Source organism: Talpa occidentalis, unplaced genomic scaffold (assembly GCF_014898055.3).
Source record: "Talpa occidentalis isolate TD23 unplaced genomic scaffold, MPIMG_talOcc4v2.1 talOcc4.15, whole genome shotgun sequence".
Classification (NCBI taxonomy): domain Eukaryota; kingdom Metazoa; phylum Chordata; class Mammalia; order Eulipotyphla; family Talpidae; genus Talpa; species Talpa occidentalis.
Genome location: NW_023601543.1, coordinates 59,811,451 through 59,827,113, shown reverse-complemented (window position 1 = coordinate 59,827,113; position 15,663 = coordinate 59,811,451). Strand labels below are relative to the sequence as shown.

General features: G+C 35.9%; 1 protein-coding gene across 1 annotated transcript in view; it reads left to right on the top strand.

Moving 5' to 3' along the window:
- The window catches only part of KDM6A (lysine demethylase 6A), a 183,099-nt gene that overhangs the window by 90,841 nt on the left and 76,595 nt on the right, over positions 1-15,663 (top strand). Inside the window, 1 exon segment of the mRNA XM_037512496.2 lies at positions 6,778-6,898. Within this exon segment, the coding sequence (XP_037368393.1) occupies positions 6,778-6,898 (121 nt within the window).

The window sequence follows — 15,663 nt, the reverse complement described above, 5'->3', positions numbered from 1 at the left end:
GAGAAGAGTGTGGTGGTATGCTTTTTTTGGTGTGTGTTGTCAGCTCAAACACTGTCTAGGATTAATCTTAGAATGCAATATCTCTGGTACATTTATAGTTTAAATAAAATTTGATACTCTCAATGAGGTTTGTTTGCATTTAATTAGATTAAGTATTGATAATGTGTGTGGCCGATATGTGTATTGAGGTTGGTGATGGTGACAATATTATTCAGAGTAATTTTATTAATCTACATTATCTGCTAACTTATTTTTGTTCTTGTCATATTATGATGTCCATTTTTTTCTTTTGGGGTTGATTTTTATGGTTTGCTTGTAAATCAGTTCACATATTTGGTTTTCCATTTTCTGTTGCTGCCTCTTCTTAAATGAACCCATGTCAGAAAATAATAGAGCAACTGTTACATCCTCATTGGACTTACCATGGTTCAATTTTACTATTATCTCACTCAGTAATCTGGAACCAAACTTAAAAATAGGTGTCCAGAAAGAACAAGGAAGACCTAAAATACGGACAGTGGAGACCTATATAGAACCAGTCTATGAAGTCATTTTTTTACCCATGCCTTCACTTGTTCATGAAGGTACCAAATTGCTGGGAGTACCTGGAACTCAGCTTTTCCGTTCCTTTACTAAGGAACCTATATTCTTGGGTGAGAGGAATTGAAATACATAGAATAATAAATGGCTACAACTTGTAGCCCTATTTCTAAATATATCTACCTGAAAATCTTTTCCGGTCCCTTTGCTCTAATCTGTGATCTGTATTCCTGTTGATCTGTATCAAATCGGTCTTATGGTGGCAAATCTAAGAGAGATATATCACTCTGATGTGTTAGAGGCATAGGATTTTGGAAATTAAACTCCCAGATCTAATTGATAGGCCTGGTAAGGAAATGTAGTGGTCATTATTATATTGGCTTCAAAAAAGACTTAGGATAACAAGGAAGAGGTGAGTTCAGAATGTTAACCCAGTGCAAGTGAAGATTCTTTAGGATCCATTTTCATAATACTGTACCAATTGCAAATGTTCTTATGGGGAAAACACTGCTTTGGATTGCGAACATAAACTTAATGTAGTTGTGGTACCGTTGATCTGAGGCTTGGAGCTTTGAGTCTGGCAAAAACTTAGAATATTTTTTTAAACTATTTTCATACAAACTAATGCTCTTAGTTTAAACATATTTCCATTAAAATTAAGGCATTTCATATTCTGTGCACTTTTGTGTACACTTTTATTGTGTATACTTTTGGGGAAAAAAAACCTATCAGATAACTGAGGCAATTCTGGTGAAGTTATGTTTACCCATGACACAAACATTGCCAGACAGAATTTGGAAGGACTTGGACTAATTTAGCTTCAGGGAAATCATGGCTAAAAGCCTAACTCTTGCAATAGGGGAGAGGAAGAAAATCTGGAGTGATGAAATAAAGACTGACTAAAAAGAGAAAAAGAACCAACAGGTAATTTATTAACAAATGTCAGTGAGAATAACCGTACATTTAAGATCCCCTCTAGTTCAACCTCAAATTATCTTTCCAGGCTTACTTGCTCCCATAAATATACTGTGTCAGTCACACTCTATTAACATTTCCCTGAAAATGTCTTAAGCGGTTTTTTTTTAAAAGGATTTATTTATTTTTTAAAGATTTATTTATTTTTATTTATGCATAGAAGAGCTGGGGTACGGGCCAGAAATGCGGGGAGGAGGGTGAGAGGATTCACCAAAGACAGAGTGGGGAACAGAACAGGCACATTGACTGAAGTACACTGCTGAGGGGAGCAGCGGGTGAGCCTGGAGAGGTCTGCTGCACCATGTGGGTTGCTCCCTGGCTGGCTAGGGATTGAACCCGCGCTGCAGAAGCTGTGGACAGCTTCACAGTGCTGTGTTTATCTGCTGCGCCGCCAGTGAGGCCCTTAAACTGTTTTTAACCTATTATAACTTCATTCTTCATATTAACTGTTTGGTCTGCCTTCCTTCATCTCCACCTTTAAAAATCTTACCTATTTGTCTCTTTGATTGCTTCATCAACTCTCTCTGGTTGTCTCATTTAAACAGAGCCTCTAAATTTTCTAACGTGTGTGTGGAAGTGCATATCTGTTGTGTGTATATGTGTTACCACTGATTTGGAACCACTGATTTGGAACTAGCACATTTTCCCTTTTACAATAGTAAAAAAATTTGTGGAGTTAGTTCATTTATCCCTGCAGATGTCCTGGGAAAGAGTATGATTTCCAGACTCAACTGTATTAGTTTTATTTCTTTCCAAATGTACTGAAACTGTGCTTGGGATGTTCAGTGAATATTCTTTTACCAATAACAGTAAAATTCTAGAGGAGGCATTTTTAAAAAGTGACTTTCTAGAAATCTTATTAAAAAGGAATATTGTTTTAAAATATATTCATCACTTGTATATTTTTTTGTAGGCAATGCTATTTATGCTTTGGCTTCCTGTCATTTCCTTTTTCAATTGTTAACAGTGACAAACATTAAGAGTAAAAATGTTTTAAACTAAATCTATGGGAAATAGTTTTGGTATATAAAAAACTGCATTATTTAGATTTAAAGGAAAAATATCAGTGATACTCACAGCAATGTGTACCTTTTTTCTTCAGTAGGTAATTTGAAATTTATAAACCTTCCCTGGTATCATAAAAATATTTTATCGCTTGGGTAGCCATTTCTCATCTTTGAAATTCTCTGCCAGTCAGAATTCTGAGGTTAGAATTTACATGTATTGGTATTTTAATCTTACTTGTGCTGCAGAGATCATGTTCTGACTACATAATTTTGATGCAGTAAAGTGATGACAAAAATTAGAATATATAGATTATAATGGTCTGAGTGATTCCTGTTTTCTCCACTTTCCCCCTCCCAATAACATGTTTTCAGGGGCACACACAAACTTACATGAATATACACACATGCATCACTCAATATTGAACAAGCAGACAGGAGAGAACATGAAAATGAACTTAGATATATTTTGTGTTAGATGAGAAGAACTTATCAGTAAAGAGATTGTGGAACCTCTTCTCTACCTTCCACTGCCTATCCTAGTAAGAAGTCTAACTAACTATGAAAGTGTTGGCACTAGTAAACATCTATTAAATAAAACATTTTAATCTACTAATAGAAAATAAAAAAGAAACGTAGACCCTATGGAGTAGACTACTTTGAAAAACTGGAGGATATAGAGTGGGCCTTATTGCTCGTTGACACTAAGCAAAGAATAGTAGGTATTGAGTTGGGGAGACGAGTGTTGAAGGTAACAGTGGATTTAGGGTGAAGCAGAAGATTTGAAACATTCCTGGAGAGGGCCAGCATTTGCATAAAGAAGTGCCTGAGACAAACTAGTTCATAGCTGAGAAAGCAATGTTAGTGCATAACTGGAAATGAAGTTGATAGCTACTGTTCAGACCTTAAATGCTACAGAGATTTGACTCGCATAGTATCATGATTAGTAGACAATCAGGAGCCACATGTTTGAGGACACATAGGCAAGCCATGCAGAGCCAGAGAAGTAAGTGCTTAAGAGGTATGTATTTCAGTAATGTAGTAATTACTAGATATTGAAGATTGAGTCTGAAAGGTGCGGCGCAGTAAAGACAAGGAGAGCCAGGCGGGGGACCTCACAGACCCAAGGCGGGGGTCAGTGGAGTCGCGCACCTTGTTAGGGGGAAGCAGGGTTTTATAGGGTGAGGAGAGGTCAGGTGGGTAGTTGGGCTCCTATGGCTGGAAAAGTTTGTAGGTCAGGTAGAGGTTCTTTGTCTGAGAAGAGACTCTTGTCCTCCAGGCAGGTATTCACATTCCTGCCCCCCAGGTGGGCTTCCGGGTAGGCTTTTGCATTGCGGCCTGCTGCATGGACCTTTCAGAGTCTGCAAAGAATTTGAAGGAAATATTGAAACAAGGTGAACTTGATGATTAGATATATATTGTTCACACCTTCTCATGGGCACTTTTAATAGTCCTTGAAGAGTAAACACAGTGTGGCCCAAACTAGTTTGTTGAACATGTAGTTTTGCTTATAGGTAAAATGACGCAATATCTAGTGTTTAAGCATATATTCAGAACGTGTTAAATAAACCTATTTTAGTTCATATTGTGAACTAAGTGAATAAAATGTCTATACTAAAGACATCTGTGGAGTAAAACACATTTATTAATAGTAGGTTCAGGGGAAAGGCTGGATGGGGGTTATTGCTCTGTGTTCTCCCTCCTTTCCTCGCATGCCCTTTTTTCTTCTTTTCTTTTTCTCCTTTATTCTCTTTCCTTCGCTGTCTTCCATTGCCTTTTTTTTTTTTTTTTAAACCATGACTTCGACCTGCTTTGACCATGACTTCGACCAGGATTGCCTTTGTATTTTATTGGCATTGTTTAGTTCTGACCCATTCTATGAAAGTGTTTTCAGACCCACAGCATAAGGTTAATAATTAGGACTTTATGAAGCATTACCCATAATTTTTAGTATTATAAAATATGAAACACTTAAAGGAAATGTCTAAGTATATTTTTTGACATGCTGTTATAAACATTCACCGCAATCATCTAGGTAAGGAAATAAAAGATAGCTTTAACACCAGAAGCTTCCAAAAACCCCTGCACACTCTTTCCTACCTTGATGTTTATTTGGCATCATTTATTACTGCAGTTGTTCTCTTCCTAACCTTTTTAATGCCTCCTCCCAAAGTCAGTTATTCTCCCCACCCCCTCAATTAACATTCTTCCTTTTCCTTCCCTTCCCCCACATTTGTGTTCATTTAGAGAGTAGTAGCACTAGATATGACCAAGAGAATATAGAGACTGAAGTTATAGAAAGGTTTGATAAAGGTACAAAGAATACCTCTTAACATAGTGCAGGTAAGTATCTTAATTTCTGATGGAGAGAAAATAGGAAACTGTCTTTTACTGAGAATGGTAATCTATCCCAAATCTTTCCTGTCATTTGACTCCCTTCTTCTGCCTATACATATCAGATAATAAAGCACATACATACCCCATCCATTTAAAAAGCCACCTAACACATAGATGCCAAAGCTCCTTTTAAGGAAGAAAGTATTTAACTCTAGGTGTAAAGGTATCTTATGCCAAATCTGTTGCGCCCCCCCCCCCATAATAAACATTACCTTTTAAAGACAGGTGGAACATTAATTTGCAGTATTTTGTACTGTGATGTCTTTAACTGCTTATATAATAGATTAACTTGTGTTTTGGAATCATGTAATATATGTAGAGGCAGAGAATAGTTGCTAAAAAGTTTTGTAAAAAATATATTCCTTTATATTTAGGATAAGCCTTAAATCATGTAGAGAGATTTAAAATAATGCCTAACATAATGTTATATCTGATATGACATTTCAAAGAAGATATCTTTGTCATAATTTTAATAATTTATTTTTCATTAGGTAGTACATTAACAATCAAATCGACTGATATAATAAAAATGTATTCAGTGAAAAGTGTCCCTTATCCCACCATTGTATTAGTTCTACTGGTAACCACTACCTTTTTTTATATAAAAGATAAAATGTGAATTTTGGGCAAAATTAGATCAATGGAAAGTGACATATATTAGTGAAACCATAAGCAGACCTGTACAAATTTGAATATTTGACTTATGACAAATTGGTATTCTAAAAAGAAAGTACAGATGGATTATAAACCTAAATACCAGAGATAAAATTTTTTAAAACGAAGACTTATTTTTGTGGTATAGACTGGAAATAGGATTAATCTCTTCGCCCTTTAAAAAAAAAAATCACACTTCTCTCCCCCAGAAAATTCCAGAAACAGTAAGATTTGGTATTTACACTAAAAATGTTATTAAACCATAAAATACTTGAATAATTACGAATTGCTCTAAATTATCTTTCTTTTCCACTTTATATTAAGTTAGAGTATATGTTATATACAAGACCCACGTGCCCCATCCCAATTTTTTATTCAGTTGTTCATTCACATCATCTTAATAAAACTGGCATTCCTACATTGCTGGTGGGAGTGCAAACTAGTCCAACCACTATGCAAAGCTGTCTGGAGGTTCCTCAGTCTACTAAAAATGGAGCTGCCATATGACCCAGCAATCCCACTCCTAGGGAATCTACCCAAAGGACAGAAAAACAGTGATTCAAAGGAACAACCATACCCCTATGTTTATGGCAGCACTATTTACAATAAGTAAAACCTGGAAACAACCCAGATGCCCCAAAAGAGATGGCTGGATCAAGAAGATGTGGTACATATACACAATGGAATATTATTCAACAATCAAAAGAGATACACTGATGCCATTCGCAGCAACCTGGGTGGAGCTATAAGGAATTATGCTCAGTGAAATAAGTCAGAAGGAAAATAAGTAGGATGGTTTCACTTATAGGAGGAATATAGGGGAACCAAATAAGACATTAGTGTAAAAAAATAACAATACAAAACACAACAAAACAAAAACAGACAATTATAAATCAGAGACCTGTAGGGGAGGAGGATGGAGAGGGATGGGGGGAGGGAGGGAGGGAGGAGCACAGGGGACTGAGGTGATGGTGCTTGGGTACATTGGTGAAGGAAATTCTATGGTGACTACACCTGGGGGGGGGTGGGGAGCAAAAAAAAAAACCCAGTCTGTATTCAAATTTCAAAAAAAAATTCTTGCCATTTCTCCTTCTTCCTGGGGAAAATAAATAAATAAAATTGTGTTGCACAAACAGGTTTTACTGTACTACCAGTCAAAAAGTTGATGCAAGTATTAATAAGATATCTTATGTCTATATTCTTTCAGGGCAATTAAAGCATTTCAGGAGGTGCTTTATGTTGATCCCAGCTTTTGTCGAGCCAAGGAAATTCATTTACGACTTGGGCTTATGTTCAAAGTGAACACAGACTATGAGTCTAGTTTAAAGGTAGGTTGTTGGTTTTGTTGTTTTTTTTTTTAACTCCCCTAGGTACAATGTTTCATTTGGTGGGGTGGGGGATTAGTGGGTGGGAATGGGTTATTTTTTGGTTGTTGTTAAATATCAGACCATTGAGAAACACTGGATATCATATTGGAACTTCAAAAGAAAATTTAAAAATTTAGGTGAAAAAACTTTATCAAATTTGAACTGGAGGATATATAAGTTGGGCTTTTGAAGATCAAAGTCATGATACTAAATGGTAATCATTTAAAAAAAAATTTTTTTCAAGTTTTGTGCTCTGTCACCAGGAAAGGGTGAAGGTTTCAACCGTAGTTTGTACATCTAAAATACTCCTCTTAATGAAGTGCCTGACCACCATGGAGGTCAGAAGTAGCTATTTAATGATATTGTATCTGTCACCTGATCATTGACTATTTGCTTGGGTCTCACTAGAAATCTGTCCACCTCTACCAGCAGGATCCATCTCCTATCTAAATTACATATAAAAAAGTATTCTCTGCCAATCATTTGAACTGCTGGTTTTGTGAGTATAAACATTCTTGAAGAAATATGATGCATTGTTGGGGGAATAATTTATTTTCTATGGAAATCTTACATTTCTCATTTTTTTTTTTTCATTGAGTTTCTTGAGCTTCCTGTGCCATCACTTCAGGTCTCATTGGGCTTTTCATGAAATCAGTATACTACAAACCTGTATAACAAAAGCATTTTGAAAGAATTAGATGTTCTATGAGAAAGACTTTTAATTTTTTGTGAATTTATGACTACGTGTTGTGGTTGCCATTTTCTAAATATCTCCATTGAAGATCATCTTGATTCTGAAGAAGGATGTAAAGAATGACATTATAGTAGGCTGTAATTCAAATTCACCAAACAGGAACTTACTGAACTTCTTAAAAAAAAATGTATTTGAGTACTTAATTGTTCTAGAATTTTAAGTAGACAATTATGCAGAAATTGTTTCTGTTTTTCATGAATTTATAAATAACGTCGTCAATGGTATGAGATACATAATTAAAAATACTAAAAACAAATACACTATGAAGTGTCTAGACTGCACAGTTATCAAAGGTAAGTGCAGTTGAGGAATTGGCTCCTGGATAAATGTAAGTAATATGGAAATAAAGGATGCCTGAAAATTGCCTGTTTCCCTCAAACTTAGAATAGCATTTCTCAAACTATATATACTATGTAATGTCAGTGAATTTGAAAAGGAAAATGAACTTAGGCCACTTTGCATATTATAACTCCCTCTTAGATGCTCTGTAGGTTCATTAGCCAGCAATCTCTTAAAATGTCTTGTAGTTCAAAATAAACTTATTTAAGCATTTTACAATATTGTCATAACATGCCTATTACTATGTTGCAGAAGAATTTTTGGTAGCAGTTTGATAAATGTTGCTCAGGAAATATATTTGAATGGAAAAAATGTAATTGGATATGTTCCAAATTATGGATTCTGGCTATCTCTGAACATCAGTATAGTTGTATCTTAAATAATTCTATGGAGGCACAACTACTTTCACAAAGGTGGCAGTATTAGAAATTCCCTTTAATCAGGAGAAACAGTGTTCCACAGGTGAATTTAAAGTGTTCTGCTTACTCAGGCTCAAAAACTTTCTTGTATACAACTTTAGGCATAAAGAGTGACAGATCTTCAAGTTGTAGGGATGGTAGCAAAATTGCCTTAAGAAAGTACATTCTTGTGTTTGGCTTTTCATTCATTTATTTAAAATACTTGATGCCATTATTTCATTTGTTTGAACTTAGAGTCTTTTATGTTTTTCTTCTCCGTAATGAGAAAGTGTCATTTGATTTTTTTTTTTTGGTATTATTTTGACATTGTCTTTTTAAGGTTATTTTTTTTTTTAATTTTTTAAGAGGCATGTATTTTTATTTATTTATTTGTTTGTTTGTTTGTTTATACATGCACTGGGTAGTCAGAAGCACGGGAGGGTGAGAGAATTCACCAGAGCCAGAGCGGGGAGCAGAGCAGGCAGAAGGACCGAAGTACACTGCTGAGGGGAGCAGCGGGCGGCAGGAGAGGTCTGCGCGCCATGTGGGACCCTCCTCTGGTGGCCGGGGAGCAGCTGGGGATCGAACTGGCGCAGCAGAGGCTGCGGGCAGCTTCGCAATCCAGCGCTCAACCGCTGCGCCACCGGGGAGGCCCTAAGGTTATTTTTAGCTGATATTCTTTATCTTATTTTTAGGCATCAAAATTTTTTGTTGAGGAATGATTTATTTCAGTATATTACTATAAGTGCTTAGCTTCAGTTTGAATGTATGTGGGAATTAGAAGGAACACTAAGCCCTTCTCTCCTTAAATGGCCTTTAATTTTCCTAAAGTGGACTGGTGAGCACTATAGCTTCATGTGATAGAAGTGGAACTTCTGATGACTTTCCCACTACATGGAACTACTTCCTAGCACTGTGTATTGGTATAGATGCTTTGTGCTGCATCCTCAGAAACTTCACTTCAAATTGATTATAACAAATGCAAGAAGTCATTCATTTAAGTCCAATCTTAAGGATTAGTCTATTCACCTGATCCAAGGTTTCATAAAGGATTCATTTTCTTCTCTGTTCTGTGTTGGCCTGTTTCTAATAAGGCAGGTTGCTAGGTGCAATACAAGTGAGGTGATTACTTACACTTCATATAGAAAGACATTATAGAGTAGTGGCATAGGTACTTAGTATAGTGCTGGCATATAATAAGTGCTCCATAAATATCTGGTCATCATTTTATAGAGCAAAAGGGTCTTAGGTTCCTCTTGATAACCTCAAGAAAATTTCACTTTTAAGCTCATTAAACCAAAATAAGCCATATTCCCTTTCCATTTTGTTCCTTATCAAAGATGTGGTTACTCTTAGACCAAATGCCCAGTTCTTGAGCAGGACTCAATTGTGTTCCTATATGGAGGAGTGGGGATGGGTAAAAGTATTTTGATGTGTGGGGGCAGTGAGAAAAATCTGTCCATTACAGAGCGGGTCTCGTCTCTACCTCATTTCTCTTATCTCTGCCTAAGAGGGCTATAAAATATACAGTATGTTTTAGGTTATAAAACATTTAAATAAAATAATTTTAGTTTCATAAAAAGTTACTTCCTTTCATCTACATATGAAATGCATTCCAGGGCCTCCTGTTGGTAATAGTTTTTCTTTCAAAATGAAGCTCTGAGAGATTTGTTCTATTTTGGTACTGTGAAAGCAACTTTCAGAGCAAGCAAATTTTGTTTAAAAATTTGACCTGCCATGTAACTAACTGTGTGACCTTGGGCAATTCGCCTAACTCTACTGTTCCTCTTTGTATCCTAGAACTTGAATAACCATATCCACCCTAGAAGATTATTGTAAAGGTTATATAAAATAGCTGGAATTTTTTTTCAATTATTTTTCAGTTATCAGTTTGCCCACCATATCTAAAACTCTAGTTAGGGGCCATTGTAGAGACCTTTTATGAAATCCATTTTCCATTGTGGAATTTAATACAATTTCATCACTCTGCCCATCCTCAGAAATATAAAGATTTTAATGCCTAGCTTACTATTCAATCATATGATGATATTTTACTGTTAAGTTAACCTATATGGATTTCATGTGTTTAGTGACTGATAGAGATTCTAATTCTTAATTTATTAACGAGTTTATAGTTTAATATTATTTGAATCAGAGTCCATTACAGGGTGACATTTCTACATGATATTTTGCTATTGTTTTTCTTTCCTGCTTCAGATAATCCCCCCAGGTGGGTTTGGTTGCCTATTTAACTCCATATAATTAATTAAAAATTTTATTTCATTGTTTTTTAATGCTATTAATGATAATTGCTTACATTCATTGTATACTTGAAAGCAGTGTGCTATCATTGCTTCAATAAAAGTACACTAATTTTGACAAATAGTTTTATATAATGGCTCTAATTTTCACACTCTGGCAGACTTAAAATCATTTCCTTCATGTGAAGCTAATAAATGCAAGATAAGTTGTAATAACACCCATATCCTTCAGTTAATGTCAATCATTTGTTTAATGAAGATTATATAGAAATTGTTCCTAACTTGTACATAATTAAGTTTTCATAAAATATATCATTAGAACTTTTTTTTTTTTAAGGTAGAACGGATGGTTTTGTTATGGGAACCTATGGATCATTGCCTGGGGGACCAGTATAAGTCCTTTATAATTTGACATTTCAAGTTGACAAATGCTGATTGAAGGATTACTTTAAAAGGCTTATTAGGAAGATGAACATTAGAGAGACAATTCAAAGGCAGTAGGTTGAACTCTCATTTATTTGTTAGTGTGGAATTTTACCATATTCTTAGTGTTTCCTGAATAGATAAGTGAAATAGAAGAGGGTGTAAAATGATAAATTGTGACTCATCAGGTGGTCTGAAAGTTTTGAAATTGGTTTTATCATCTCTTTACAGAATTTTTTCCTATAAAAACTGTTTTCTTCCTCCCCTACCCTTCAGTTTACCACTTCTTTTAGCTTCTCTTCCTTCTACTGGTATATCTAATAAGAAAATGCTAAGTGAATTAGTGTTTCCACTTTGTTTAATTTACTCTTCCTCAGGAACTACTACTTTTCCAGGTGTCTGAGTTCCATCTTATATTCTTTATAGACTGTGGAATTTTACTGTCACTTTTTTTATGCCAAGCTGTTAGGGCAGAAGGAATAAGTAAAGGCAAGATGATTTATATTTCTTTTTAGAAACCACAGTTGGAATCTGTGAAATGCCTTCCATGTTTTGTTTTATTTATTAATGTAATATGATTGATTGTTTCTTGTAATTAAGATACTGTAAACTTCATTATAAAAAATACTTGCTGAGAATTTGAATGCTAGCTATTAAGTTAATTTTAACCATGCCTTAAGTTTCTAAAATATCTGTAATTATTCTTTGTTGAAACTTTGACATATGACATTGTGTAAGTTTAAGGTTTACTATGTGTTGATTCATTTATATATTTCAGTGATTAATACCATAGTGTTAGCTAACACTTCCATCATATTACATTTGGTGAGAAAAATTAAGATCTAGTCTCTTACTAGCAACTTTGAAGGTTATAATGCCAGTATTGTTGATTATAATATATATACTGTGCATTAGATCTCCAGGATGTAATTTTTGATTATAACCTCTATGCTATGCAGTACATCTCCAAGATTTATCTCCTGGCTGCAAGTTTGTACCCTTAGACAACAACATCTCCCCAGTCCCCCCACTCCTCTATCCCTGGTAACCATCATCATATTCTCTGTTTGACATCTTAAGATTCCAGACATAAGTAAGATGATACAGTTTTTATCTTTGTTTTTTTTTTATTTAAATAATCATTTTTATTGTGGTTATATTGATATACAGCACGTTGTGATTTAGAGGCATATCACACCTTTCCAGATGCATGTCACCACACCCACCACCAAATCACCCACAGTCCACTGTGCCTTCCTTCCCCTCTAGTCTCAGACCTACAGTCAGATTTCTAGGTTTGGTTTTCTTTGTTGTTGTTTGTTTTTTTATTGGCTCAGTTTTGTCTGACTGTTTCTTTCTCTATATATTCCACATATAAATGAAACCATCTGGTATTTGTCTTTCTTCTTTTGACTTATTTAATCTAGCATTCTCCCCTGCAGTTACATCCATGTTGTCACAAATTCTGTAGGGGAGAAAGAGGGAGAAGGATCTGGACAGAGGTGGGAAGAGCACAAGGGATTATGGTGATGGTGCACGGGTGAATTCGTGGTGGGAATTTCACGGGAAATCATGCATTGTACAAAAATGAAGGATGATGTAATAAATATATAAATAGTCAAAGCAAAAAGGCAATATTTTATCTTTTTTATAGTTTGGAATTATAGTTGAGAATATTCTATTGTGAATATATATTTACATCTTCCTAATTTACATATCTTTACTTGAGCACTTAGGTTGTTTACATAACTTGGCTGTTGTAAATAGTGCTGCAATAAACATAGCAGTATGTATAGCCTTCCAAATTAGTGTTTTTTGCATTCTTTGAGTAGACACCTACCAAAGGAATAGAATAGCTGGGTCCTATAGTGTATCTATTTTTAATATTTTGAGAAATCTCCATGCTGTTTTCCCTACCACTTGGACCAGTCTACAATCCCACAGTGTGCTAGATTTCTTTTTCTTCACTTCCTCGCCAACATTTGTTGCATTTCCCTCATAAGTTTTTTTTTTTTTTTTTTATAGAGGCATGTTTCATTTATTTATTTATTTTGTTTGTTTGTTTGTTTGTTTTTTGTTTATACATGCACTGGGTACAGTCAGAAGCGCGGGAGGGTGAGAGAATTCACCAGAGCCAGAGTGGGGAGCAGAGCAGGCAGAAGGACTGAAGTACACTGCTGAGGGGAGCAGCGGGCGGCAGGAGAGGTCTGCGCGCCATGTGGGACCCTCCTTGGTGGCCGGGGAGCAGCCGGGGATCGAACTGGCGCCGCAGAGGCCGCGGGCAGCTTCGCAACCCAGCGCTCAACCGCTGCGCCACCAGGGAGCCCTCCCTCATAAGTTTTGATGAGCTTTTTTTCATGTGCCTGTTGGCCATCTTAGGAGAAGTGTTTTTTGATGGGGTTATTTTTTTTGTTGAGTTGTATGATTCCTTTATCTATCTTGGATATCAGCCCTTTGTCATATATAATGGTTTGCAAATATTTTTCCGATGCATTAGGGTGTCTTTTGTTTTGTTTTTTTTTTTTTTTTTTTAAGATTTATTTATTTATTTATACAAGCACTGGGTATAGTCAGAAGCGTGGAGGGTGAGAGAATTCACCAGAGCCAGAGCGGGGAGCAGAGCAGGCAGAAGGACCGAAGTACACTGCTGAGGGGAGCAGTGGGCAGCAGGAGAGGTCTGCGCGCCATGTGGGACCCTCCTCCGGTGGCCGGGAAGCAGCCGGGGATCGAACTGGTGCTGCAGAGGCTGCAGGCAGCTTCGCAACCCAGCGCTCAACTGCTGCGCCACCGGGGAGGCCCAGGGTGTCTTTTTGTTTTAATGATAGTTTCTTTCCCTGTGCAGAAGCAAATGTTTGATATCATGTAGTCTCATGTGTTTATTTCACTTTTGTTTCTCTTGTGTTCGGAGACAAATCCAGAAAGGTATCACTGAAGTCAATGTTGTGAAGTGTTTTTTCTGTGTTTTCTTCAGTGTATTTTGTGGTTTGAGGTCTTACATCCATGTCTTTAATCCATTTTGAGTTAATTTTTGGATAAGGTATGAGAGGGTTTTCTAGTTTTATTCTTTTGCGTTTGGCTATCTAGTTTTCCAGACACCATTTGTTGAAGAGACTTGCCTTTCTCTGTTGTGAATACTCATGACCCCTTTGTTGTAGATTAACTGTTTATATTTCTTAGTTGAGGAACTTGCAAGCCAGTTCATTTCCTTTGATTTAAGTCTTCCAGTCATTGGCAGTCATTGGCAGTGGAACTTGGAACTTGGTTTCACCTTAATGTAACATCACAGTTCCTTTTGGTGGAGGATAGTCATTGCTGTTTATTTTGTCCTCTCTCTATTTTTCCTCATTTGTTGACAAAAATCCTTATCCTGCTCTTTCCCTTTTCTGCTGCTTATCTACTTCATCTTTTAATCTTTCCTAGATCTTATTCTCTGGTATGAGGTCATCTCCTAATTGGTATACTAGCCACTTAATGGTACGTTCTCCACTTTACTTTGCCAGTTTTTGTTCTACCCATTTTATACCTATTCTGAGTTGTTACATACCTTCAAGTTTGAAGTAGTGCAGATAACTAAATTGTTTCAGTTCTTCGAAAATAAGTATTTGCAAAGGATATGACTGCTCGTAGATGTATAGTAACAACCTTCTTTGATATTGAGGAGGTAGGAGGTGTCCAGATTATCCATGTCAGCTTTCTCTTCTCAAATTTACTTTACCTATAAGAAGTTGTATAGTTGTTGTTCATCAGTCTTATTTTCATATGAATACAAATTGTACACTATATTGAAAGAACTTGGAAATTTAAGTCAACCCATATTCCTGATTGTTTGTGTACTCAGATCCACCCTAGAACCAATGTTTGAAAATTTCTAATCGGTTCCATACCTATGCTTTTGTAAAATGATGGTAGAAATGAGGAGTTGGGAGACTAAATTCGTCACAGTTAAAGGAAAAAAGGTGAACCTGAACAGTAGGGAAAATGGGTTCTCAGAGGATGAATGAATGTATGGATAGACGGTAACACATCCTAGAGAACTTTAAGGAGTTAATAAAGCAGTTAACTGATTTGATGTGGGAAGTGATTCCTCATTTATTGCGTTGGATCACTTTTAACTAAAGTAGGGAATAAAGAAAGCGGGTTTGGGGATTGGGTGAAAGACTGGAGAATGGGTGATTTAGGAGTATATTGAGATACAGGTATCTGAAGGATATCACATGTTGGCACAGACAGATAATAAGTCTGGAACTAAAATGAAGGGTAGAAATAAGATTTTGAACATCTTCAGTATAGTGACCTTACCTTTTAAAATGAAGTTTTGGAGAAGGCCAAATTGGTAAACTTTAAAGAAGGAGTCAAAGGTTAAGTATCGACAGAAATTGTAATGAATCGAACCTTGTGTTAAATTGGACTAAAAATAAGAAAAGAAATCACTGTAATAAAAAAATGTGTTAGGTCACTCTTTTTGATTTGAAATTAATTTTCTGTAGAAACTTGAGGCCTTGAGGTTTGTATAGCTATGTCACACAGCAGTAGTTAGTTTTGCAATATTTC